This window comes from Pithys albifrons, unplaced genomic scaffold, assembly GCF_047495875.1.
Source record: "Pithys albifrons albifrons isolate INPA30051 unplaced genomic scaffold, PitAlb_v1 scaffold_42, whole genome shotgun sequence".
NCBI classification, from domain to species: Eukaryota; Metazoa; Chordata; class Aves; order Passeriformes; family Thamnophilidae; genus Pithys; species Pithys albifrons.
In genome coordinates this window covers 257117-284323 of record NW_027286057.1, presented here as the reverse complement: position 1 = coordinate 284323, position 27207 = coordinate 257117, and the positions used below count along the sequence as shown (strand labels likewise).

The window sequence follows — 27207 nt, the reverse complement described above, 5'->3', positions numbered from 1 at the left end:
CCACCATTATGCTGAATTTCCCAATCACCCCTTCCCTCACCACCATCCCAATCCCATGCTGGGATCAGGACAATCCCATGTCCTGGACAAGGACATTAAGTGGCAGGACCATCAATCACTAACAAAAGGTGTAACATGAACCTTGGCCATGAACCACTGCCAAGGGCTGAAGTTCTGGACAGGCTGCAAGTGATGCCCCAGTGACAGGATGGTGCTGTCACCTCTAAAATTAAAATATGTATTTTACCCACCTAAACAGGCTCTCAGGGCAGGAGCTGGAGGGGGAGAGGCTGCAGGTATCTGATGAAAGCCAGAACCTTCCCTTCCTTCCCCTCTGTTGCCCATCAGAGCCTCTATCCATCATGACCCACCCAGCTGGGACCCTGGGCTGGGATGAGCTGGATTTGCTCACCTCAATAACCACAATTCCCACTTATTTCAAAGTTTAATCCTTCCTGCAGACACTGAAGCCAGCCCAGATGCTGCTGTCCCCACGGTACATCACTCCATAAACCCAAGTGGTCCCAAAGCATGTTAACTAACTCATTAAGAGAAAACAGAGCCTGTTATCCTGGTCTAGACAGACACCAGGGGGGAATATCTGAAGTCCCTTAAAAGGAATTAGATGTATTACATGCATCAACAACAGCAATCAAAGACCAGCCTTCCTGAACAGCACGTCCCCCAGGACATGTGCTGGCACCTCATGGAACCCATTTGAAAAACTTCAATTTGGAAACAGCTCAGAAGAGGCAGGAGAAGCAGGATGATGTTTCCAAAGCCCGTTTGGCACTTATGGAGCTTTTCCTCCAAGATGCTCCATATCCTTTACTGCACTGCCTGAGCTTTACAGAGCCCGTGGCTCTGAGTGGCTCTCAGTGACACAGAAAGGGACACTGAGATCTGTAATTGTGTTCAGCTTTGTCACCCACAGCTGTTTCACACCCGTTGCCACAACCACCCCCCACCTGGGCACTCGTGTGGGTCAGGATTGGGTTGTGTGTTGGTGAAGCTTCCCCAGACCTGTTCCAGCTGAATTCCTACAAGGAGCTGAGACCGGAAGCACCTCAAGCCAGGATTTGTACACCTGAGTCACGTCTCTGCTGCCAAAGTCAGGAGTGATGGCCCCTCATTCCCTCCAAGGACGCTGCAGGGTCTCTCACACTCCTCTCTCCAGTTGCCTCCAATGGTGTCCCAGCCCTGCACCCTCTGCTCCCACCAACTGAAAACCACCTGGTGGGTTTCTGTATCACCCCCAAAAAAACCAACAAAACAAACCCTTTTCCTTAAACCTCAGAGTGAAGACAGAAGAAGCTTCTCTGTCATTCACTCTGCTGAGTGCTGGGGATGGAGCTGGGCTGAAAAATGCTCTAAAAATAAGGCTCTATTGTTGTCCTTGCACGTGACTTGTCACTGCAGGAATGTTCGTGCCCAACACTTGCATTTGGGCCTTGCAGGACAAGCTGAAATGCTCCAGATCCCAACACAGGCATAGACAAACACTGCTCTGTGTTGAGTCCCCCAGCACAGATTGCCCCCAACACAGATCCCTCTCCAGAATGGATCCCTCCCAGAATGGATCCCTTCCAGTACAGATCCCTCCCCACCATGGATCCCTCCCAGTACAGACCCCTCCCCAGCATGAGTTCCTCCCAGTACAGATCCCTCCCCAGCATGGATCCCTCCCAGTACAGATCCCTCCCCAGCAAGGATCCCCCTCCATCACAGATCCTTCACTCCTACATCAGTCCAAGCACATTTATGGTTTATGCCCATAAATCATGAGGATAAACTTCACATTAATATGACCACAAAATTAAAGGTGGGGGTTGCACCAACTATGAAACAGAACCAGAAGAGCTGCAGAGCAGCCTCCTGAAAATAGGCTTAAAGAGAAGAGACACCAAAGCACGTTGCACACTCTGCTGAGAGAGTCTCTCTGCTAAGATTTAGGAGGACCTGAGTGAGGAATGAGCTGCAAAATGAGTCAGAAGAAAGAAAATTGCTGGAGAGAAGGACATCAAAGCAAGGCTGTCCTAGGGAAAGGTGCAGTGAAGAGCTGTCAGCTCCCAGGAGGGGAGCACCAAACCTTCCTCACTCCAGGAGTTTCTGCAGTTCTTGTTCGGGTTCCACTAAAGGCCTCGGGCTCCTGTTCCCTCCTCAGACCTGCAGCCTCCAAAAGGACAAACCACTGCTGGAGCAAAAGGGACAACTGGGGGCATTTCAGCATTGATTTTATAAGTGTGCCAAGAGTTCTGGTCCTGCTGGGAGCAGCTGTGTGGGGGGACAGACAGACACACAGAATCACAGAACACTCTGAGCTGGAAGGCACCCACAAAGCTCATCGAGCCCAACTCTTTGGTGAATGGGCTGTACAGGGGTCAAACCCCACACAGGGTAAATCCCTGCTGGTGCCTGTGCTGGGATTGGTGCTGACTCTGCACTGGCTGGGGCACCCAGCACCCCAAAAAGGTCCAGCAGGGGCTCTGGGAGCCACCTGAGATGGGCAAAGAGAGGGAACCCAGCTGGGTCAGTGCCACAGCCCTGTCCTGTCTCCCTGCAGGAACACACAAGGGATTACAGCTGGTTTCCTCCTCAAAACAAAAAGCTCCCTGCACAGTCACAAGCCCCATCACCCCCAGGCCTGCAGAAACAAGTCCAAGCAAAGGTGCAGCTGAGGTGTCTCTACCAACAGGCAGTGGCAAAAACCTCTCTGCAATCATCCCAGACTACTAAATAGGGCAAAGAGTCCTCAAGAAGGGAGGAGGATCCCGGGAGGGCTGGGACTTGGTAGGAGAACTACAGCTGAACTACAGCTGAACTACAGCTGTCAGGAGAACTGACAGCGTGAGCAAACGCAGAACTGGATCAGAAATGGTGTTTTATCCATGTATTTCCCAAAAAAGAGAAAGTTCCATCACTGCCAGGGCCAGCCCAGGTTCCACTGCAGCTCATTTTCTCCTCAGTTGAGTCATCGCTGCTTTTCACGTGCAGTTTAATGCAAAAGGTAAAACAGAGGCAGGAGTTAACTTTTGATGAGCCTGAGCTACATGGGATTAATTCTCAGAGACTAATGAGTCGCCAGGCCATCCCAGCTCATCTGGGTAACTTTGCTGAGCCCTGGGAGCTGTGCCAGGAGCTGCAACAACCAGAGCCGCAGCACAAACAAGCCCATTCAAACACAAATGGTGCTCAAGACACCAGCCCAGCCCCAAGGACAGGCAGTGCTGCTGGGGAGAGCAGAGAAACCCACAATAAATGAGATTATTATAGATGGCTGCACCGAATCTGGGCTGCAGAGTCCTCTCAGTACCGGCCGATACACAAATCGCAGACTCCGTAATTGCCGCTGGGAGCTGGAGGACAGGCTGGCTGGAACCACAAACCAAACTGCTCTTTGGTGAGCAGCAGGGAAGGGAAAGGAAGGCAGCCTGACAGCCATTTCCAGCCAAGGAGAAAGGAGGAAGCACAAGGCACTGCCCCAAGCTCTCCAAAATAGTACGAGATTTCCACTAAAATGCAAGGAAGGAAGCTCGTTGCTTTGAGGCCAGGCCAGGAAAGGCTCGTTATTATTTTTCTGAGTGCACTCATTAACAGCTCTCTGCCTCGAGCTTCCTGGCCCTCAGAACAACTCGACACCCTGATGGGTTGGGATCAGCAGGGTCACCGAGGCAGCAGCACCCACAGAACACACAGAGGGAAGCCCATCCTTGCCCTGCCCTCGGCCAGGGTTTGGTGTTGACCTTCCCTGTCCCAGCCTGGGTGAACATCCAGCAGTGATGACTGGGAGCACCAGGACCCATCCTCAAGTTGGGGAGGAACCAACAGGTCAAGTTCTTCCTTAAAAAGCCCAAGAATTAAAACTACATTCCCATGGAGGCTCCCTGGTGCAGGGCCAGCCCTGCCAGGCATGGCTGGGGGCCCAACCTGCCAGAGCTCTTTGTGCAGCCCCTTTGGCACCTCCTTCCCACTGGGGAAGGACTGCCCACCCCCAGACTGCATTGGGTGCCTGCAGGGACTCAGGACAGGGCTGGTCCTGCCCCTCTGGGTGCCCAGAGCTCTCCTGACCCTCCCAGCTGGGATACACCCGCAGAGATTGCGAAAGACTTTCAGTTTTGCAGGGAGAGGCCCCTGCAGAGCTCAGTGCAGAGGCACAGGCGGCTCTCAGGCCTAAGCTCTGCCTTTCAAGTTATTCTGGGGTGTGAGGGAAGGAGTGAGAGTGTTTGCTTTGTAACCAAAAAGCTGTAAGAGCTTAAAATTGTCATCTGGGAAAGAAGGCCAGAAGCCAGTGCTATAAAACCTGCTTTGGAGGCAGAACACCCTTCTGCTTCGTGAGCCTGATAAAGCAAACCCAACTGTATAAACTGGAATATTGGCACAGAACAGGCTTGAAGCAAATCCCCCACAGCCACACAGTATTTAACAAGTCGTTACAGTGAACCTCACACAAAGTGCCACCACTTACCCCTGCCTTTCTGGGTGTTCAGCACTGCTCAAGCTCCTGGAGGATCCCCTGTCCACAAGACCATCCCCAGGCAGCCAGTCCACAATCACCTCAGCAGAGTCAAAGATGCACAAACCCCTCCCTTCTTGCTTGGAAGTTCCTTGGAGCATCCCCAGCCCTGTCAGAAGAACGACCTCCTCCCACCAGACATATGTTTGGGCCTAAAGTGGCTCCAAGAGCTGCTCCTCAGCTCACCCAGGAGCAAATGAACTACAGATTATTCCCATGTGCTTTGAGAAAAGGGTCACCCCTCCCAGGAAGCGACAGCAGGGCCCAGAGCCACTCTCCTCCCCTCAGCGTGAGCGATGGGACAGCGAGGCATTGTCAGAGTCCTGTCAAACGTAAACCAAACTGCAGCCAAGGGGATAACACGGGCCCCAGACCGGCACATCAGCCATCGAGGCTTTGCCCAGGCAGAAAAACTTCCACCCTGCACTCAAAAGCAACAAACCCCCTGGGCTGGGAGCTGCAGCCAGCCCTGAGGCTTCTCCCAGCACAATTCCCACCAGTCCTCCCAAGGACACAGCTCACCCAAAGCCCTTAGTCCACGTTACCACAACAAAGTGTCACTCACTGATGCTGCCTCCAGGGCTGGCTCTGCCAGGATAAAAATGTTAGAGAGGCTCCATATCTGGGAGCCTCCTTGCCTGGATACCCTCCAGCTCAGAGCTGGCCTGGCCTCTGCCTTCAGAGTGAGGTGTTTGAGAATGTCCCATGTCACCTCAGCCAAGCCACGGGGCTGCCTGGACACCACAAAGGGAAGGACAACAGGGGTTTGTCACTGTGGGGACAAAAGCAAACAAGACCCAGAAACTCAGGTGATGTGGAAATGCCTCAGCAGGTCCCTCTGCTCAGCAGGTCCCTCTGCTCACTCCCAATGAACAGAGGACCCTGGTCTGCCAGTGCCTGGTGAGCACCACTCATAGAATCATAGAATCAATTGGGTTGGAAAAGACCTCCGAGATCATCGAGTCCAACCCTTGGGCCAACTCCAGTCCCTTTACCAGATCATGGCACTCAGTGCCACGGCCAAGCTCAGTTGAAAAACCTCCAGGGATGGGGAATCCACCCCCTCTCTGGGCAGCCCATTCCAATCCCTGAGCACTCTCTCTGCAAAGAATTTCTTCCTGATCTCCAACCTAAACCTCCCCTGGCAGAGCTTGAGCCCCCCTTGTCCTATTGCTGAGTGCCTGGGAGAAGAGACCAACCCCCACCTGGCCAGAACTTCCCTTCAGGCAGTTCCAGACAGTGCTGAGGTCACCTCTGAGCCTCCTCTTCTCCAGGCTGAACACCCCCAGCTCCCTCAGCCTCTCCCCACAGCACTTGTGCTCCAGTCCCTTCTCCAGCCTCGTTGCTCAGGTTTGCAGCACAGCCCCGGGCACTGGTTGTGGGCAAATGGTCACTCCAGGACCTTCTCCAGAACAGGAAGAAGTACAGGGGAAGTCCCTGAGCCCTCCACTGAGGTCAGAAGAGCCACCACTAAGCCTGGTCTTTGGTCAGACCCATTGGTTCTGTCCCCAGGAGCAGGGGGACAACCTACACCTGAACCCAGGTGACAACAGGCGTGAGCACATCCTATCCAAGGAACACAGCACGGACTTCCCCACAAGCTCAAGCAGAAAAGCTCTGCTGTCCTCCTACACACCTCAGCCAAGCCCAGGCAGCCCAGGAAACAGCTCCTGCAAAGGCAGAATCCCAGACCCAGGCAGGCAGCCCCTGGATCTCGGCACTACAGCTCTCGGGTCGCCTCGTGTGTCTTCATTAACAGCGATCCATCTTCAGCCGTGCTCTCCCTCCCAGCAGGGACAGCCCAGTGCCAGAGATCTACTACAGGAGAGAGAAATAACTCAGGTTTAAGGAAGGAAGGAAAAGCCTCCGAGACCCACCGTTCCTTCCCGAGCTGAGATAATTACAAGAAAGCCACGACAAGCCTTGGAGAATGCAGTATTTTACCTCGGAAATGCCTGAGTGACCCAGAAACTGGAGTCCCATTTCCTGAAATTATTTCGCCACTTCAGAGCCCTTGTTTCAATGAAAGAGAGAAAAAAAAGCTGCTGAAAACGAGACGTAAGAGCCCAAGTCGAGCTGGAATTTATCTTCCCCACAATGTGTGTGAATGGTTTTAAGGGAAGAGCAAAGTCAGGGCTGCCTGGAGCAAGGAATGGGATTGGGAGAGTCTGGCATGGAAGTGAGTACCTGCAGATAAAACTCCTGTCCATGAATTAAAATAACCGAACCAGCAGCAGCAGGATGGGGCCCTGTGCTCCTTTGATCATAAAGGAGAAATATCCTGTCCCACCTGTTATTATTCCATCCCACCTGGGCACTTTTCTTTATCCAGCATTCAGAGGTGCACACTCTTTATGTCGCCACTATTTGATACACGAGCCTGAAAATCAGAGGGGAGCAAGAAATATTCCAAATGGAAGCAACGAGCAAAGATCTGGGGCATTACAGTGAGATGTTCAACTGGAGCTGCTGCAGGGCTGTGTTTTGGTGGGGAACACAGCCATGATTTCCCAGGCAGGAGTCGACACAACTCAGAGGGGAGACCTGGCGTGGTGCAGGACGAGGCTCCTGAACGGGCTCCTACACACGGTGCTTTACAGGCACTGAAACAGCTGCCAAAAACTACACCTTAAAGCACCTCAGCAACAAATCCCACAACCCAAACAGGATCTTCTCCCTTCTCCACATGGAATGAAATCCCATTTTTTTCCCATTCATCCCTCAGCAACCTCTTCAGGGATGTCTCTGTGGGGAAAGAGGCTTCGCTTGGAAAACATCAAATCCTCCACTTGCATCCTTTGAGGGGAACCCCCCACAATACCTGCAAAAAAACCATCTTTTGATGTTGGAAAAGATCTCCAGGATCACAGAATCCAAGGAAAACTTCCCAAGAAAGATGTGGCAGCTGGAGCTTTCCCATAGGAGCGTCCAGGGTGAAAGACAGCACAGAATTAATGAAAAAGTCACAAACCCCATAAAATCCTGCAAATATCTGGTGGAACACTGAGGCTGATCCCTCGGGTTGTTGTGGGGAATTTTGAGGCCAGTTTTCCAAGTTTTTATCCCCTCCCAAACTGCTGGTTTGGCAGCTGCAGTTCCTGGGATCCCCAATATCACACCCTCAGGTCCCCAAGGAGGGATAATGACACCATGAAGCACCTCAGGCAACAGGAAACAAAGCAACATGGGCTAGGAAGAAGAGAGACATCCACACAAAGGGCCAACATCCCCTGGGAACTTCTGCCCATCTCCACCAGACAAGGCATTTGCTCACTGAACTGTTGCCACCCTCGGGATCATGAGGAGGATCCGGATGCTGAGCAATGCTGGGCTCTGACACAAACTCCAGGTAGGTGACAGTGAGCTCTGCCATGGAAAGGCCCCTAAATCCAACTGAGGTCGTAGATAAACCTCCCCAGTGCTGCTTTCACACCATCAGTCTGCTGTAGGATGCTCCACTATGTCTCTGCCAACACATTTTGGGACCCAGCGGCGAATTCCAGGAGCCTGGTGACAATTTGCCTCTGGATCTCACTTCCCTCCCTTCACTCCTCATCTATGTTACCAACACTCAAAACAAAACAAGGGAATATTCCTCCTGCTGGAAGAGCAGAACAGGCAGAAGTGGCTTCCAGACCCGCCTGCAGATGGGAATGGGAATTCCCGCATGGGAATGGCACAGGGGAGACCTCACTTTATGACATTAATTGGCAAAGCTTTCCCTCCCCACACAGCCTCCTTCAGCTTGCCCAGCTGAAGTTCAGCCTCACTTTACAAACCTCTAAGGCTGTCCAGCCATGGACACGTCCAGCTGGACCTGTAGAAACAATCGATTTGAAGTAATTGCTGCCGTTAATTGCTTAGCGATTAAAGACCTGCTGCCTTTGTCTCAGCAGACTCAGCACCAACAAGAGGGTTTGGGCAGCCACCCAAAGAGCCACGTTCTGCTCCCAGGCTGCTCTCCCCCCTCTGGAAGCAGCTAAAGGGGCTGAGGGTGACACAGGTGACACAGGTACCCTCACTGGGGCTCGTTCCCAGGCTGGAACACGCCAAGGGCTGTGAACAGCAGCGTTTGGAGGAGGGTTGTTATTGCCAACAGTGCCCAAGGTACTGGAGTGAGGGCACTGCCAGCCAGGGCTGGGCACATTCCCTGTGAGCACAACCCCCCAGCTGTGCAGGGCTCTGCCCCTGCAGCACCACGAGCCCCCCAAAGGCAGGGAGGGGGAACTCTGAGCCATGGAAGGTTTGGGATGGAAGGGACCCCACTGACCCCCTCATTCCAAGCCTCACTTTCTTCTGAGCTCCAGCCACAACTCCCATATCACAGAATCACAGAATTGAGTGGGTTGGAAAAGACCTCTGAGATCATCAAGTCCAACCCTTGGGCCAACTCCAGTCCCTTTACCAGATCATGGCACTCAGTGCCACGGCCAAGCTCAGCTGAAAAACCTCCAGGGATGGGGAATCCACCCCCTCTCTGGGCAGCCCATTCCAATCCCTGAGCACTCTCTCTGCAAAGAATTTTTTCCTGATCTCCAACCTAAACCTCCCCTGGCAGAGCTTGAGCCCCCCTTGTCCTATTGCTGAGTGCCTGGGAGAAGAGACCAACCCCCACCTGGCCAGAACTTCCCTTCAGGCAGTTCCAGACAGTGCTGAGGTCACCTCTGAGCCTCCTCTTCTCCAGGCTGAACACCCCCAGCTCCCTCAGCCTCTCCCCACAGCACTTGTGCTCCAGTCCCTTCTCCAGCCTCGTTGCTCTTCTCAGTTGGGTTGGAAGAGGAAGAGACCTCTGAGATCACCAAGTCCAACCCTTGATCCAACCCCACTGGTGATCACAGTAGGGTTGGATCAAGATCTGTTGGATTCTCTGTCCCTGGAGGTGTTTCAGAGGACACTCAGTGCCACATCCAGTCCCTTCTCCAGCCTCGTTGCTCTTCTCTGGCCCCGCTCCAGCCCCTCAATCTCTTTCCTGAACTGAGGGTCCCAGAACTGAACACAACACTAAACGAGCTCAGATGTCTTTTTTGGGGGGAGAAGGGGAGCAAAAAGTCTGAACACTCAGTGCTTTCAGGGGTTTTTGGCAGCTGTGCCCACAAAGGGAGCTCAGAGCTCCGTGGACAAACCCAGCAGCTGGCACAGCAGCTTTGTTTGTGCAGAACCAGCTCCCCTCGGCTGGCACAGCAGCTCCAGCACTGCTGTGATCCCATCACAGGGTGGGACAGCCTGTGGCATTCCAGGCTCTCCAGGGCCTGCTCGCTCCTGCGATGGGAGTGGCAGTGCCATTCCTGATCCCTGCGCTGCTCCCTGGGAGCCACAGGCACTGCTTTGCATGGAAAACCTGGAGAAACGGCTGCTGGACTGGGAGCTCCATCCTGCACCTGTCCCAGTGTCCCTGCTCACCTCCCACAGCAAAGGGCAATGTGGGGCTCAGGGAATTCCAACAGGGAATGTGGGGCTCAGGGAATTCACCTCCAGCAGTAAAAGGACAATGTGGGGCTCAGGGAATTCACCTCCAGCAGTAAAAGGACAATGTGGGGCTCAGGGAATTCCAACAGGGAATGTGGGGCTCAGGGAATTCACCTCCAGCAGTAAAAGGACAATGTGGGGCTCAGGGAAATCAAACAGGCAATGTGGGGCTCAGGGAATTCACCTCCAGCAGCAAAAATGGGCAATGTGGGGCTCAGGGAATTCCAACAGGGAATGTGGGGCTCAGGGAATTCACCTCCAGCAGCAAAAATGGGCAATGTGGGGCTCAGGGAATTCCAACAGGGAATGTGGGGCTCAGGGAATTCACCTCCAGCAGCAAAAATGGGCAATGTGGGGCTCAGGGAATTCCAACAGGGAATGTGGGGCTCAGGGAATTCACCTCCAGCAGCAAAAATGGGCAATGTGGGGCTCAGGGAAGTCAAACAGGCAATGTGGGGCTCAGGGAATTCACCTCCAGCAGTAAAAGGACAATGTGGGGCTCAGGGAATTCCAACAGGGAATGTGGGGCTCAGGGAATTCACCTCCAGCAGCAAAAATGGGCAATGTGGGGCTCAGGGAATTCACCTCCCACAGCAAAGGGCAATGTGGGGCTCAGGGAATTCCAACAGGGAATGTGGGGCTCAGGGAATTCAAACAGGGAATGTGGGGCTCAGGGAATTCACCTCCAGCAGCAAAGGGCAATGTGAGGCACAGGGAATGTGGGGCTCAGGGAATTAAACAGGGAATGTGGGGCTCAGGGAATTCACCTCTCACCACCCAGCCCACAGCTCAGAGAGAAGAGGTGTGAGCCTAAAAATGTCACAAATTAAACCTTGGCTTGGCCCAGGTGAAGCCCCCCCTGTGCTGGGGGAAGCCCCAAATTCCTGGTGTTCCAAACCCAAGGGGTCTGACTCCACAGAGGCACAGGAGAGCTGACTCTGCCCCAGGTGTACAGGAGAGGGGAAAAGCAAGGAGCCTTTTGGAAAAAAAGGGAAATTGAACTTCAGAGAAGCAATTAAGCCAAACTCCCATGAGCCAAGACTAATTGCAGCAAAACACACCATAAATACCAGCTCTGGAAAGGGAGAAAAACCTGAGTGTGAACATCAGCTGGTGGCTTGGAGAGGAACCTCTGTGGGCACCAGCACCTCCATGGCTGGACACTGGGAATGGAGACTGGGAGTGGAGACTGGGAATGGAGACTGGGAATGGACACTGGGAATGGACACTGGGAATGGACACTGGGAATGGAGACTGGGAATGGAGACTGGGGATGGAGACTGGGGATGGAGACTGGGGATGGAGACTGGGGATGGACACTGGGAATGGAGACTGGGAATGGAGACTGGGAATGGAGACTGGGAGTGGACACTGGGAATGGAGACTGGGGATGGACACTGGGGATGGACACTGGGAATGGAGACTGGGAGTGGACACTGGGAATGGAGACTGGGGATGGAGACTGGGAATGGAGACTGGGAGTGGACACTGGGAATGGACACTGGGAGTGCTGGTGGTCTCCAGGGCACATCCTGCAGCTCACCTGGGAGCTGAGGCCACAGGCACAGGCTCAAACTCCAGCTGTACAAAGTTAAGCCAGGACTTTGTGGATCTGGACAAAGCCACGTGAAGAACTGGAGAGTTGAAGAACTGAACAGAATGAGGAGATTCAAAGCAGGAGTCCACCAGCCAGACAAAGCTCTGCTCTGAGCACTCATTGAATCCATTTGATATCAGAAGGGAAGCAAAGCTGTAAACACTCATTTGTTTTAGTCTCTCTAAGCAGCTTCCCACACACCTCAAGCCCAAACACAAACCACTTCTGGCTCCCCAGGGAAGCCCAGGCTGCTGGCTCAGCCCACCCCACTCACACATGATGCTACACATCCCTTGAAGCCAGAACTGCAAAATCAGATCACTTGAAACAAGGGGAAAATAATTAATGAATTACAGGAAGCAACAGGTTCCCAGTCCTGAAGGTCTGTCACAAAAAGGTTATTTTCTCCCAGCATTTCCTCTCTGACTGCAGCACAGTTGGGAGCTGAATGACCAGGGGAAGAACAGTTTTGGAAATCTGGCCTTAATTCTCAGTGCCAGGAACATAAAAATAAAGGAAAAAAACCTCCAAGAAAGTCCAAAGGATAAATAAACCCAAACAGATGCGCAGCAGCATCACATGTGATGCAGCAGAAAATGAGTCCAAAGCCAAATCCAAGTCAGAGATCCTTCAGGAACACACAAACCACTCTGTGGGTGCAGAGCCCTTCCAAGCACAGCTCCAGGATGTGTCCCCACTCAGCACAGCTCCTGCTCCTCTGGCTGTCTCATCCCTGAACTGCCCTGAGCAGCTCCCGGGGCTTCAAGGATGGGAGGAGGATCCGTTTTCTTGGGAGGGTTTGGGTTGGAAGGGACCCTAAAGGTCATGTGGGTCCAACCCCAAAGCCTCCCAGCCCTCCCCTGCCCACCCCCTGGTGCTTCCTCTCTCCAACTTCCCCATCTTCCAAAACAGAAGGAAATTCCCTGCCCGCCCCAACCACATCCCCAACCTCCCTTTCATCCATGCTGAGTGTCCTCCTCACCCAGGGGTGTCTCCTCTGGGCAGGCCCTGGGGAGTTTTGGAAGAGACGGGAACAAAGACACGACTGACAAGTTGGGGATTGTTTTAAGCCACGTCCTTTTAGTTTTGCCCTCTCCCTCCACACCTCTGAGCCGTGCCAGGGGTGCCAGTTGTGCCACAGGGGTGCCAGCTGTGCCACAGGGATTGGCAGTTGTGCCACAGGGATGCCAGCTGTGCCACAGGGATGCCAGCCCTGCCACAGGGATTGCCAGCCGTGCCACAGGGATTGCCAGCCGTGCCACAGGGATGCCAGCTGTGCCACAGGGGTGCCAGCTGTGCCACAGGGGTGCCAGCTGTGCCACAGGGATTGCCAGCCGTGCCACAGGGATTGCCAGCCGTGCCACAGGGATGCCAGCTGTGCCACAGGGGTGCCAGCTGTGCCACAGGGGTGCCAGCTGTGCCACAGGGATTGCCAGCCGTGCCACAGGGATGCCAGCTGTGCCACAGGGATTGCCAGCCGTGCCACAGGGATGCCAGCTGTGCCACAGGGATTGGCAGTTGTGCCACAGGGATGCCAGCTGTGCCACAGAGATGCCAGCTGTGCCACAGGGATTGCCAGCTGTGCCACAGGGATTGGCAGTTGTGCCACAGGGATGCCAGCCCTGCCACAGGGATGCCAGCTGTGCCACAGGGATTGCCAGCCGTGCTACAGGGATGCCAGTTGTGCCACAGGGATGCCAGCTGTGCCACAGAGATGCCAGCTGTGCCACAGGGATGCCAGCTGTGCCACGGGGTTTGCCACCTGTGCCACAGGGATGCCAGCCCTGCCACAGGGATTGCCAGCTGTGCCACAGGGATGCCAGCTGTGACACAGAGATTGCCAGCTGTGCCACAGGGATGCCAGCCCTGCCACAGGGATGCCAGCTGTGCCACAGGGATTGCCAGCCGTGCCACAGGGATGCCAGTTGTGCCACAGGGATGCCAGCTGTGCCACAGAGATGCCAGCTGTGCCACAGGGATGCCAGCTGTGCCACGGGGTTTGCCACCTGTGCCACAGGGATGCCAGTTGTGCCACAGAGATTGCCAGCTGTGCCACAGAGATTGCCAGCTGTGCCACAGGGATTGCCAGTTGTGCCACAGGGATTGCCAGCTGTGCCACAGAGATGCCACTTGTGCCACAGGGATGCCAGCCATGCCACAGAGATTGCCAGCTGTGCCACAGGGATGCCAGCTGTGCCACAGGGATGCCAGCTGTGCCACAGAGATTGCCAGCTGTGCCACAGGGATTGCCAGTTGTGCCACAGGGATTGCCAGCTGTGCCACAGGGATGCCAGCTGTGCCACAGAGATGCCAGTTGTGCCACAGGGGTGGCTCAGTGCCCTCCATGGTAACCCAGAACTGCCCCAGTCCTGGCAACCAGATCAAAGAGGAACCTGCACCTGCCAGTGTGGGCTCAGAGGGCAGTGCCAGCTCACCTGACTCCCTCCCATCACACCCAACAAACCACTCCAGGGCACTCAAAGGACCTGCTGAGAAGTGCTGGAGAGGAGTGGAAAATAAGGAGCCCTGAGAAAGCTGAAATACGAGGAAGAACAAGTAGAAGTTCATGTCAGAAACAGCCCTTGCCAAGTCAAAGTGAAAGAGGAATTGTCAGAGGGAGGTTTAACACATTCCCAAAGTTTGTGTGAAGCTCTTCCTCCTCCTCCTCCTCCTCCTCCTCCAAGTGGAGGGAGGGCAAGCCTGCTCTGATGCAAACCACGTCCAGCTTGGAGCTGTTTGGTGTCAGAAGGATATTGGCAAATTGGAAAGGATTCAGGAAAACATGGATAACAGCTGGAGGGATTGATTTCCAAGGAAAGATTGAAGTATCTGGACATGCAGCTTGGAGGAGCAGGAAGGAAGGTGGACACGACCCCTGTGGACAGTTCCTTGCCAGGCAAGTGCCAGAGAGCAGGGAAGGGTCCAGCATCCCACGGCTCAGGATCACCAAGGGCTGGCACCCAACTACAGAAATCCAGGGCTGTGTGGCCTCCCAACTCCTCAATTCCTAAACAACTTCCAGGATCAGGAATAAAACCCTCTTCTGGGAGAAGCCCAGTGTTACCAGCCCCATGGGGTGACTTCACCCTCTGCCCACTGGAGGGTTTCCTGAGCCCTCCATCACCCCTGGAGCGTTCAGGGTCAGCAGCCACAGGAGCTGAGTGGGAGCTCTGGCTTTAGGGAAATGGGGATGTCAAAGCTGCTCCTTTTCCAAACTGGAATTCAGCTGCTCAGCCCACCTCCCACAATTCTCCTCCGCATTTAAACACTCAAGTTATTCTTGGGCTCTGCTGACAAAACCCCAAGGCAAAAAACATCCAACCAAGGCAGTGGTCGAGATTGCTGCTGGATTCCTGCCTGGTGCTCCAGGGAGAACTACAGAACCCCTTTGGACCATCTCTGGAGGAAGACAGTCCCTGTCCAATAGGCAGAATGAATCAGGATGCTCTCTGCAGTTTGGGGACACTTTTATACTAAGCCAGAATATCCTCAGAGGGGCCTGAGCAGGGAAAGGGGCGACACCTCCAAAGGGATAACGATGGACTCGCACACTGAAGGGTCTCCCACATCCATGGCCTCCCAGGACAACCCCCTCACTGCCCCTCAGCTTCCAAAGTGCCCCCTGCTCTCAACCCCACCTCAGCCTCCCCCAGTGCCTCTGCAGGGATCACCTCCAGGAGCCTCCAGACCCCTCTCCCTTTAAAGCCCCCCCTACATTTGCAAACCTCCCCCCTCTCACTCCCTCCTATTTGCACACCCCAGTGCCGAGCCCCCTGCAGACCCTTCCAGTCCCGCTGACCCCCATCCCGCTCTCCCCCCGTCCCTCAGACCACCATCCCGCTGACCCCCACCCCAGGCTCCCCCCACCCCTCAGACCCCCCCATTCCTCAGATCCTCATCTCACAGACCCCCACCCCAGGCTCCCCCCACCCCTCGGACCCCCTGTCCCTCAGACTCCCATCCCTCTGACCCCCAACCCTCTGAACCCCTGTCCCTCAGACCCCATCCCCAGGCTCCCCCCACCCCTCAGACCCCCTGTCCCTCAGACTCCCATCCCTCTGACCCCCAACCCTCTGACCCCCTGTCCCTCAGACCCCATCCCCAGGCTCCCCCCACCCCTCAGACCCCCTGTCCCTCAGACTCCCATCCCTCTGACCCCCAACCCTCTGACCCCCTGTCCCTCAGATCCCCATCCCAGGCTCCCCCCACCCCTCAGACCCCCTGTCCCTCAGATCCTCATCCCACAGACCTCCACCCCAGGCTCCCCCCACCCCTCAGACCCCACCCCAGGCTCCCCCCACCCCTCAGACCCCAATCCCTCAGACCCCCCGTCCCTCAGACCCCTCCCCAGGCTCCCCCCACCCCTCGGACCCCCCGTCCCTCCCGGGCTCCCCCCGGCCCCACCCGGGCCCCTCGCAGCTCCTCGGCTCCGCCCCCGGGGGCGGGGCTTGGCCGCATAGCGGCGCCCCCTCGCTCCCCATTGGCTGCCGCGCCCGCCGCTCCGGCGCTGCGCGCGATCCCATTGGCCGAGGCGCGCCGTCAATCAGCGCGGGGGCGGGGCGGGCGGAGCCGCTGCCGCACGAAAACTCGGGGAGAGTTGTGGGGGGGAGGGCCCGGCCGGGGGTGCCGCCGCCCCCGGGAGCTCCCGGGGCTCTCCCCGCCCGCCGCCGCCGCGTCCCGGAGCCGCCGGAGCCGCCGTTACCTGCGGGAGCCGCGCCGGGGCCTCGCGCTGGAGCCGCTCGCGCCGCCCCCCCCTCGCCGCCCCGCGCGCGCGCGGCTCTCGCGAGACCCGCGCGGGGCTGGAGGCGCCGCGGCCAATGGGAGGCAGCGGGGGGCGTGGCCTCTGCGCGGAGGGGGCGGGAAGGCTCCGCCCAGTGGGCGTGGCCACATGGAGGCCCCGACCAGGAGCCTCTGCCGGGCTGCGAGAATCGCGACATGTGATGTGGGGATACCCCGAGCCCCGGGCACGGCCGGTACCGGCCCCCCTGGACACCCCGAACCCCTCGGGATACCCCAGCCCCGGGCACGGCCGGTACCGGCCCCCCCGGACACCCCGAGCCCCGGGCACGGCTGGAACCGGCCCCCCTGGACACCCCAGCCCCGGGCACGGCCGGTACCGGCCCCCCTGGACACCCCAGCCCCGGGCACGGCCGGTACCGGCCCCCCCGGACACCCCGAACCCCCCCGGACACCCCGAGCCCCGGGCACGGCCGGTACCGGCCCCCCTGGACACCCCAGCCCCGGGCACGGCCGGTACCGGCCCCCCTGGACACCCCGAACCCCCCCGGACACCCCGAGCCCCGGGCACGGCCGGTACCGGCCCCTTGGGATACCCGAGCCCCGAGCACGGCCGGTACCGGCTCCCCTGGACACCCCGAGCCCCGGGCACGGCCGGTACCGGCCCCTCGGGACACCCGAGCCCCGGGCACGGCGAGTACCAGTTCCCCGGACACCCCGAGCCCCGGGCACGGCCGGTACCGGCTCCCCTGGACACCCCGAGCCCCGGGCACGGCCGGTACCGGCTCCCCTGGACACCCCGAGCCCCGGGCACGGCCGGTACCGGAGCCCCTGGACACCCCAGCCCCGGGCACGGCCGGTACCGGCCCCCCTGGACACCCCAGCCCCGGGCACGGCCGGTACCGGCCCCCCCGGACACCCTGAGCTCCGGGCACGGCCGGTACCGGCCCCCCTGGACACCCCGAGCCCCGGGCACGGCCGGTACCGGCCCCCCCGGACACCCTGAGCTCCGGGCACCGCGACCCCCGGGACACGGGGACAGCCCAGGCACGGTCGCTGCCGGTCCCTCGGGGTCCCCAAATCCCCGACACGGCCGGTTCTGGGACTCTGGCACTCGGGGACACCCCAAACTCTTCTCCTGGCCCCGGGCTGCCAGTCAGCCAGTCCCGGTAGAGGTGACTCCCCAGGGGTGCCGTCCCGACAGGGAGGGCCAGAGGGACAGCCCAGGGCAGCAGGGATGTCCCTGTTCCCTTGGGGACACGGCTGAGGGCTCCGGGTGGCACCCAGTGTCCCCTCCCCACGGTGACCCAGGGGACAAAGCCAGCCCGGGGCAGCACCCGGTGCGAACTGCACCAAGTGACACCTGCCAAGCCCCCAGGGAGACACAAAGAGCCGAGAGACCGTCACCAAACCGTCTTTATTGTCCCTCCAGGTCACGGCGCCCTCAGGGCCACCAGCCCAGCCCGTCACATGGCGAAGAGGATGAGGAAGGCCACCATGAGGCAGAAGAGCCCCATGGCCTCGGAGAGGGCGAAGCCCAGGATGGCGTAGGAGAAGAGCTGCTGTTTGAGCGAGGGGTTCCTGCGGGGGCAGGAGCAGTGGGGGGTCAGGGGGCACGGCTGCCCCCAGCCCTTGGCACCCCCGGCCCCCCCGAGCCCCCTGACCTGGCATAGCCGATGATGAGGCTCCCGAACACGGTGCCGATGCCGGCGCCAGACCCGGCCACGCCCACGGTGGCAGCGCCGGCGCCGATGAACTTGGCGGCCGTGTCGATGTCCCGGTGGGCAGAGCTCGTCCGGAGGGTCCGGGGGGCACCTGCCCACGCCTGGGGGCACAGGGGGGGCTGAACTCACAGCAGCCCCCCCACGGCCCGGGTTTGTCCCCGGGGAGCCCCAGAGCGAGGGGGGGGCACAGTCACTCCCTGTGCCCTTCCCAGGGCACCCCCAGAGCCCACCTGTGCCCCCTGCCCAGGGGTGTTACCTGCTCTGGCCGGGCCTCGGGGCTGCTCAGCACCGCGGCCGGGAGGGGCTGGCACAGCACCCGCGAGCTCCTCCTCACCTGCAGGGCACACACCCCCTCAGTGCTGGGGGGATGCCCACCCTGCGCTCCCCCAGGGCACTGACAGTGCCCCAGGGTCCCCAAAGCCACCACTGCCACCTTTGGTACCCCCTGAACACACTCAGCCCCTCAACAGGACCAGATGGGGGGCCAGGGGAACCCCCAGAGCCCAGCCAGGACATGTCCCTGTGCCAGGGAACCCCCAAAGACCACCCAGGACATGTCCCTGTGCCAAGGGAACCCTCAAAGCCCAACCAGGACATGTCCCTGTGCCAGGGGAACCCTCAAAGCCCAACCAGGACATGTCCCTGTGCCAGGGGACCCCCCAGAGCCCAGCCAGGACATGTCCCTGTGCCAGGGGACCCCCCACAGCCCACCCAGGACATGTCCCTGTGCCAAGGGAACCCTCAAAGCCCAACCAGGACATGTCTCTGTGCCAGGGGAACCCTCAAAGCCCAACCAGGACATGTCCCTGTGCCAGGGGAACCCTCAAAGCCCAACCAGGACATGTCCCTGTGCCAGGGGACCCCCAGAGCCCAGCCAGGTCATGCCCTGTGCCAGGGGAACCCTCAAAGCCCACCCAGGACATGTTCCTGTGCCAGGGGACCCCCAGAGCCCAGCCAGGTCATGTCCCTGTGCCAGGGGACCCCCCAGAGCCCAACCAGGTCATGTCCCTGTGCCAGGGGACCCCTCAGAGCCCAACTAGGACATGTCCCTGTGCCAGGGGAACCCTCAAAGCCCAACCAGGACATGTCCCTGTGCCAGGGGACCCCCCAGAGCCCACCCAGGACATGTCCCTGTGCCAGGGGAACCCTCAAAGCCCACCCAGGACATGTCCCTGTGCCAGGGGAACCCTCAAAGCCCACCCAGGACATGTCCCTGTGCCAGGGGAACCCTCAAAGCCCACCCAGGACATGTCCCTGTGCCAGGGGAACCCTCAAAGCCCACCCAGGACATGTCTCTGTGCCAGGGGACCCCCCAGAGCCCAGAGGGAGGGGCAGGGGGGTCGGGCTGTCACTACTCACGAGCACAGGAGCAGAAAGGAACTTTGCACAGGTGAACATGGCGAGGACGGAGGGGCACACGTGGGGCACGGCCAGAGGGGTGGACACACGTGGGGCACGGCTGGAAGGGGCACAGTGAGGCTGGAGGGGCACAGGAACTGGGGGGCCAGCCCTGGGGGGACCTTGGGCCACGCAAGGCACGTGGAATGGTCAGTGTCACCCAGGTGGCACCTCCTGGCAGTGGCACCACCGCGGCTGTTCGAGGTCAGGGATTTGGAGCCCTGGAGGTGCCACTCCCTGGGGAGGGGGCACAGGAGCTCCTGAGCAGCCCCTGGTGCCCCCCAGCCAGGACGGGTCCTGGGCACAGTCACAGACTGGGCACCCCCTGAGCCTTGGGGAGGCACAGCCTGGGGACCCCCAGCCCTGGCAGGGGCATGGGGAGGGAACACCCCCCAGACAGGGGGGCACCCCAACTCTCAGTGGGTGAGGGGCTGCCCGAGCCGGGTCCGTGCAGGGCGTGGGCTGGTGCTGTGCCCACCCACAGGGCAGGGGGGCTCTGTTTGCCTCCCGCCCCAAAGCGACCCCCTCGCAGCCCCCCCACAATGGGTCTGTCCCCCTCCAAGCCACACTGTCACCCCCGGGGCTCTCCCCGCAAAAAACCCTGTCCCCCTCAGAGCTCTCTGTCCCCCCTCATTGCTCTGTCCCCCTCATTGCTCTGTCCCCCTCATTGCTCTGTCCCCCCCGCTCTGTCCCCCCTCATTGCTCTGTCCCCCTCATTGCTCTGTCCCCCTCATTGCTCTGTCCCCCCCGCTCTGTCCCCCCCATTGCTCTGTCCCCCCTCATTGCTCTGTCCCCCCCCAGCTCTGTCCCCCCCATTGCTCTGTCCCCCCCCATTGCTCTGTCCCCCCAGCCCTGTCCCCCCCCAGCTCTGTCCCCCCTCATTGCTCTGTCCCCCCCCATTGCTCTGTCCCCCTCATTGCTCTGTCCCCCCCCATTGCTCTGTCCCCCCCCATTGCTCTGTCCCCCCCATTGCTCTGTCCCCCCCCATTGCTCTGTCCCCCCTCATTGCTCTGTCCCCCCCCAGCTCTGTCCCCCCTCATTGCTCTGTCCCCCCCCATTGCTCTGTCCCCCCTCATTGCTCTGTCCCCCCCCATTGCTCTGTCCCCCCCCATTGTTCTGTCCCCCCCATTGCTCTGTCCCCCCCCATTGCTCTGTCCCCCCTCATTGCTCTGTCCCCCCAGCTCTGTCCCCCCCATTGCTCTGTCCCCCCAGCTCTGTCCCCCCCCAGCTCTGTCCCCCCAGCTCTGTCCCCCCCCAGCTCTGTCCCCCCCGCTCTGTCCCCCCCATTGCTCTGTCCCCCCCCATTGCTCTGTCCCCCCCATTGCTCTGTCCCCCCCCATTGCTCTGTCCCCCCCCCCAGCTCTGTCCCCCCTCATTGCTCTGTCCCCGCTCTCTCCCCTCACCAGGCTCCGCCGGGCAGGTCGCGGCCGTTCCGAGTGCGCAGGCGCAGCCGGAAGCGCAGCCGGAAGCGCGGCCGAGAGCGCCACCGGGCGCGCCGCAGCGCCCCCTGCTGGCCGGGAGGACACAGCGCGGGGCAGGGGCGGAGCCGCGAGCGCCCCCTGGCGGCGAGAGAGGGACACGTGTGAGTGTGAGTGTGTGTGCTCATGTGTGTGAGTGTGTGTGAGTGTGTGTTCATGTGTGTTCATGTGTGTTCATGTGTGTACATGTGTGTTCATGTGTGTACACGTGTGTTCATGTGTGTTCATGTGTGTACATGTGTGTTCATGTGTGTGCGTGTGTGTTCATGTGTGTACATGTGTGTTCATGTGTGTGTTCGTGTGTGCGTGTGTGTTCATGTGTCTTCGTGTGTGTGTTCGTGTGTGTGCTCGTGTGTGTGAGAGTGTGAGTGTTGATGTGTGTGCTCATGTGTGCTCATGTGTGTGCTCATGTGAGTGTGTGTTCATTTCCCCCCATGTTTTCCCCAATTTCCCAAATTTTTACCCCATTTCCCCCATTTCTTCCCAAATTTCCCCAGTTTTTACCTCATTTCCCCCCATTTTTCCCCAATTTCCCCAAACTTTACCCCATTTTTTCCCAATTTCCCCAATTTTTACCTCATTTTGCCCCATTTTTCCCTCAATTCCCCATTTCCCCCCATTTGCCGGTTTTTCCCCCACATTTTCCCATTTTATTGTTTTATTCCGGTTTCAGCCGCGGCTCCGTTTGTGACTCGAATTAAACCGCAGCTTTGCGGGTCGGAGCGGCCCCCCCGGAGCCCCCGAACCCCCCGACCCTCCCGGAGCCCCCGGACTCCCCCTCGAACCCCCCGGAGCCCCCGGACTCCCCCTCGAACCCCCCGGAGCCCCCGAACCCCCCGACCCTCCCGGAGCCCCCGGACTCCCCCTCGAACCCCCCGGAGCCCCCGAACCCCCCGACCCTCCCGGAGCCCCCGGACTCCCCCTCGAACCCCCCGGAGCCCCCGCGGGCGCCGATGGCTTTAATGTCCCCGTAATGGCTTTGACCTTGGATTGATGGAGGGAGCGGCGAGGCCGCCGCGGCGTGACGGGGGCGCGGGGAAAAGTGCGGGAGAGAGGGAGGAAAGTGCGGGGAGAGAGCGGGGAAAGTGCGGGGAGAGAGTGGGGAAGGTGCGGGGTAGGTGCGGGGAGAGAGCGGGGAAGGTGCGGGGAAAGTGCGGGGAGGGTGCGGGGAAGGTGCGGGGAGAGAGCGGGGAGGGAGCGGGGAAGGTGCGGGGAAGGTGCGGGGAGGCAGCGGGGAAGGCGCGGGGGTCTCGCTTTCCAGGGGTGTTGGAGCGTGGTGGGATTTGGGAAACTGAGGCACGAGTGGGGACCGAACGGTGGGGAGCGGTGCCAGTTCGGGGGTGGCAGGGGCCGTGCCGGGGGTGTTGGGGACTTCAAGGCGGTGACACCCAGCGCGGGTGCGTGTCCGGGGTGGGGGTTACCGCCGAGTGGGGTCTGCTGGTGCCCCACCGGCCCCACTCGCGCTCCCTGCCCGCCCCGGTGCCGATCCCGGTGCCAGTCCCGGTCCCGGTGCCAGTCCCGGTGCCGGATCTGGCGCAGTCGCCGCCCGCGCTGCATCTCAATGAGGGGGCGTCGGGAGGGCAGCGACCCCGCGGACACCCCGGAGAGGGGCTGCGGTGACGCGGGGACGGGACGGGGACAGCGCCAGGTGCCTCCCGCCGCCCCCGCGCCCCGGCGGAGGCCCCCGGAGGGTGTTTCGGGGGTCTCGGGGGGATTCCTCCGCACCAGGGGAAGGAAACAGAATCACACTCCCCCTGCGTCCCCCGGGGTCACGGCGCGGGTGACACCCCGACACGGGGACCAGCCGGTGTCCCCAGGGTGGCACCCGGACAGCGGGACACTGTGGGTGCAGAGCACACCCCGCGCCTGCACTCCCACCCCTCGGGTGCTCCCACCTCCTGCACCCTCGGGGGGCTCCCCTCACCCACATTGGCACCACGGGGCACTGCCAGCTCTGGGTTGGCTGCAGAGACCCCGGGGGTGGCCGCCGGGACCCCCGAGGAGGGGGCAGTGCCCGCGGCCGCGGTGCCACCGCGCGCCCACGCGTGAAATACAGCTCGTAAATCGCTGCCCTGTTGTGTCTCGCGGCTTAATTAGAACACGGAGCGACATGATTCAGCCGAGGGGATGGCGTCATGGGAGGCAGGAAAATGGAGGGAATCAGCGGCTGGTGAGCCAGGCAGGGAGAAAAACCTGCCTTTGGGGGAAAATTCAGGGGGAGTTTGCCCTTGTGATGCCAGTGAAGGGTCGGGATGCGCCAAATTTATCCGTGGGGATTTGGGATGTCAACAAAATCACGCTGCAAAAACACCTTTAACCACCCCCCCCACTGCCAACATGCCCTCTGATCCCGGGAATGGGGCTTTGCAGAGACCTTTCAGGGTGGGAGAGGTGCCCACACCCCCCCCAGCACTGGGAATGGGGGTGGCTGAGCCCCCCCAGCTTCCCTGGCCACGGCCACGCTCAGCTCTGCCCGCCTTGGAGGGGGATTTTCTTCTCTATTTTTTTCTTTTTTAACACGCTCTTTTATGACAAACTTTACTTTACGTTTGACATTTAAAAGCTGATCAGATCTTCCCTCCAGGACAGGGGAAATGGAGATATTTATTGGGGTCTCGGCGATGCTGGAGGAGCTGGGAGATTTACTCCCACAGCGCGGCAGGATTATGGATCTCGTCTGGCCGGTCGGGACGCCAGGGCTGGGCTGTGCCATGGGCAGGGGACAGCAATTTATGGGGGGCTCAGGGCTGGTTTTAGTCCCTCTGAGAAGGGTTGGCAGGAAGGGAATGACAGCCTGGCCGAGCTGATGGGGATTCTCTGGCAGCAGGAGTGAGGCTGAACTGCCTGTGCCACTCTCGGGGGGTTTTGGTGATGAGATCAAGAGGTTTGGGGGTTTTGTGAAGCCCCCACACACCCACTGGCTGCTCTCCTGCCTTCCTGCCCAACTCCTGACTCTCCTGCCTGGGCCATGCCTTGGTGTGGGGACAGAATCTGGGACATGGGGACACATCCAGGGTTGGGGATGGTCTCCTGCACCTGGGACACGACTTGGGGACCATGTCTTGGACTTTGGGGTGGTCTCTCAGGCTGGGGACCAAGTCCCGGCTGGATTGGTGTCTTGGGATGGTGACTTGGAGCTGGAGATACATCTGGGGTGAAGGGACAGTGACTTGGACATGGGGATCTTGGCTTGGCTTGGGGTGGGGATGGTGCCCCAGGCTCGGAACAGTCTCGGCCCTGGGTCGGTGTCTCAGGCTTGGGACACACAGTGGGGAGGGACATTCCTCACAACAGGGACAAGGTCCCACCCCTGGGGACACACCGGGCCCGGCCCAAGTGTCCCTGACTCTTTGGGGACACACGAGAATGAGACCTCACAGCAAGTGTGTGAATGTACAACACGTGTGTGCACATACAACACGTGTGTGTACATACAACACATGTGTGTACATACAACACGTGTGTATACATACAACACATGTGTGTACATACAACATGTGTGCACATACAACACGTGTGTGCACATACAACATGTGTGTGCACATACAACACGTGTGTGCACATACAACACGTGTGCACATACAACATGTGTGTACATACAACACGTGTGTACACATACAACATGTGTGCACATACAACACGTGTGTGCACATACAACATGTGTGTGCACATACAACACGTGTGTATACATACAACACATGTGTGTACATACAACATGTGTGCACATACAACATGTGTGTGCACATACAACATGTGTGTACATACGTGTGTGCACATACAACATGTGTGTACATACGTGTGTGTACATACAACACGTGTGTGCACATACAACACGTGTGTGTGTACATGTACAAACCTGTGGCTGTGCATGTACCAACACGTGACTGTGCACGTGCATCTCCCGACACGTTTGCATGTGCTGACACGTGTGTGCACACACTCCCAGGTGAGTGTGCATGTGTGGAGAGGAGCAGGTTACACGTGTGTTCACACCTGCTGTGCACACACACGGTGCTGCTCTCACGTCTCCCTTGGCCATTTACAATCCTTTCTCCTGCTCCAAACCAAGACCTGGCATTTTTTCCCCCAGATTGTGCCCCTTATTTTTGGGAGGGAGCAGAGACCTGGGCATCTCCTGACTGTTCTGCCCTCGCAGTGGGGGCACGGGGGGCACGGGGGGCACAGGGGGCACGGGGGAGTGGGGGCTCAGCTCTCTTCCCCTCCCCTGCACTGCACCACGATGCTACAGAAAATCAAATCCCTGCAGTGGTGAGCAGGGAAACATAAAAAAAAGGGAATTAAAGCTCAGAGCGAGGCAGAGGGAGAGCGGGAAAGGTCACCTGCTCCGAGCAAAGCCATTTGGGGACAAATGGGGTCCTCGTTGTCACCCCTTTTCCCACTTCCCTCCTCCTGCAGCCCCCCCTCCCCCCAAATCCCACCTTCACAATCCCCCTCCGGGGCCCAGCCCAGGGTTGGGGGGCAGCGGGTGCCCCCCAGGGCCCCCAATTACCGCAATCACAGAGCTGTGATTTATGGGCACAACCCGCTCCCCCCAACCACGAACCTGCAACAAAAGACCCCGTGGAGGGGGGAGAACAACCCCGACCTCTTTTCTCCCAATATTTTCCGCTGTTCCTTTGTTCTCCTGCCGCAGGGACGGCAGCGCCCGCGGCCAAGGCTCTGTCTCTTCCCATCGGTTTAGTGTTCCCCTTTCCTGAAGGGTTTCCAGCTAACCCGGGGGAGGTTTTGCCCCCTTTGCCACCCTCTGCATCCCCATCGCCGGCAGAGGAGAGGAGATGGGGTGGATGAATCCAGGGGTGGAGGGTGGGACATGGCATAGGGTTGGTGTTGCGGAGAGCAGTGGGGTGGGTGGTGGGTCACGGGCTGGGAGAGCGGGGGAAGGGATGGGATGAATGGAGACCAGGGATGGGATGGAGCGGGGCAGGATGGGGTGGGATGCAGCGCTCCAGGATGGGAAGGGGGTCCACAGGCCAGTGCAGGGGCCATGGGCTGCTGATGGGGCACGGGAAGGGGCACGGACACCAGTGGGTGCCCTTTGGGGAAGCGACACAGTTTGGGACCCAGAGCACCCGGGGGAGGCTCAGGTGGCACCCACGGACCCGGCGCGGGGCAGAACCGACGTTCCGTCCCCTGCCCGCGCGGGGGTAAGTTCCCGAGATGGGGCCGGGGGAGGCGGATCCAGCAATTCCCATTTTCGGGACAATTGCTCCACCCTCAGGGCTGGCCCAGGAGCGCAGGAACCCTGGGACCAACCCCCTCCCACTGCCCCCGGGACCCGCCACCCACCCGGGGCGGCCCAAGAGCTCGGCGGGGCTCCCCACATGCCACCAGCCCCCCCAAACCCCGGAGACCCCCGGGCACAGCTCAGCCCTCCCTGCAGAAGGTCTGGACGGGGGAAAAGAGCTCGAGTTTGGGGCGGGGGGTGCGGGGGCTGCGTGGGTCTGACCCCCTGCTGCTGTCACCCCCAGGTCCGTCTTGGAGTACCCCAAAGCCGGGGCAGAGCTTTGCCCCCCCATGGCAGGATTTTGGGGGGGCAGCGAGTCCTGGGGTCCCACGGCCACCCCGGCACTGCCTCTGAAAGCCGCCAGTGCTCAGGGCGAGCTGGGAAATGGGATTCGTTCCACCAGCCTCGGCGACAAAAGGAGCGAAAAAGAGCCGCCAAAGCCGCTGGAAAATGAATATTTAAAAGAGAAGGAAACCCATTAAACCGGCTTCATTTTTATTCCCATTACAGCCCATTAAATCAACGCCGGGGCAGGCAGAGGCAGTGGCTGTGGGAGGGGAGGAGTGGGACAGGTCTGCACTGGGAGGGGGCAGATTCCCCCCCCAGCTCTGCCCTGAGGGGACCTGTGGCACCGCCGCCACCCTCGAGCCTCAGTTTCTCCATGTGCAAGCCCAACTTTCTCCATCTCTCCCTGTTTTCCCACCCCGAGAGGAAAATCAGGTGTAGGGTAATGGAGGTGAAGCTGCCTCAGGGTCAGGGTGGGGCTGGAAGTGGCTTCCAAAATCCCCGAGGTGCCCCCGAACCCAAACCCAATTCCACTGGAGCTCCCCGAGGTGCCCCTGAACCCAAACCCAATTCCACTGGAGCTCCCCGAGGTGCCCCCGAACCCAAACCCAATTCCACTGGAGCTCCCCGAGGTGCCCCCGAACCCAAACCCAATTCCACTGGAGCTCCCCGAGGTGCCCCCGAACCCAAACCCAATTCCACTGGAGCTCCCCGAGCTCTGCCACTGATTTGTGGGGCTGCACAGCAGGATTTGGGTAACTCAG

At 59.4% G+C, this 27207-nt stretch overlaps 2 protein-coding genes across 2 annotated transcripts in view; both read right to left on the bottom strand.

The window, feature by feature from the left end:
- The window catches only part of LOC139685166 (cyclic AMP-dependent transcription factor ATF-7), a 63811-nt gene extending 47443 nt beyond the window's left edge, over positions 1–16368 (bottom strand). Inside the window, exon 1 of the mRNA XM_071581789.1 lies at positions 16279–16368. The gene's annotated coding sequence lies outside the window, so the exon portion shown is untranslated. The remainder of the gene's footprint in view (positions 1–16278) is intronic.
- A 1343-nt stretch (positions 16369–17711) lies between these two features.
- ATP5MC2 (ATP synthase membrane subunit c locus 2) lies at positions 17712–20935 on the bottom strand. The gene is made up of 5 exons (XM_071581785.1): positions 20839–20935; positions 19397–19496; positions 18294–18371; positions 17978–18138; positions 17712–17894 (listed from the first exon to the last, which is right to left on the bottom strand). Exons 2-5 carry the CDS (start codon positions 19433–19435, stop codon positions 17780–17782), a joined length of 393 nt encoding a protein of 130 aa, XP_071437886.1. The 5' UTR covers positions 19436–19496; positions 20839–20935; the 3' UTR covers positions 17712–17779.
- Between the last annotated feature and the right edge of the window lie 6272 nt (positions 20936–27207).

What these genes read in the sequence shown, in the direction of transcription:
- ATP5MC2 (XM_071581785.1), bottom strand. Translation starts at nt 19,435, where the DNA reads ATGTTCACCTGTGCAAAGTTCCTTTCTGCTCCTGTGCTC. An exon ending in CCGAGGCCCGGCCAGAGCAG is followed by an intron (nt 18,139 to 18,293) that starts GTAACACCCCTG and finishes CTGTGCCCCCAG; the next exon opens with GCGTGGGCAGGTGCCCCCCG. An exon ending in CTCATCATCGGCTATGCCAG is followed by an intron (nt 17,895 to 17,977) that starts GTCAGGGGGCTC and finishes CTGCCCCCGCAG; the next exon opens with GAACCCCTCGCTCAAACAGC.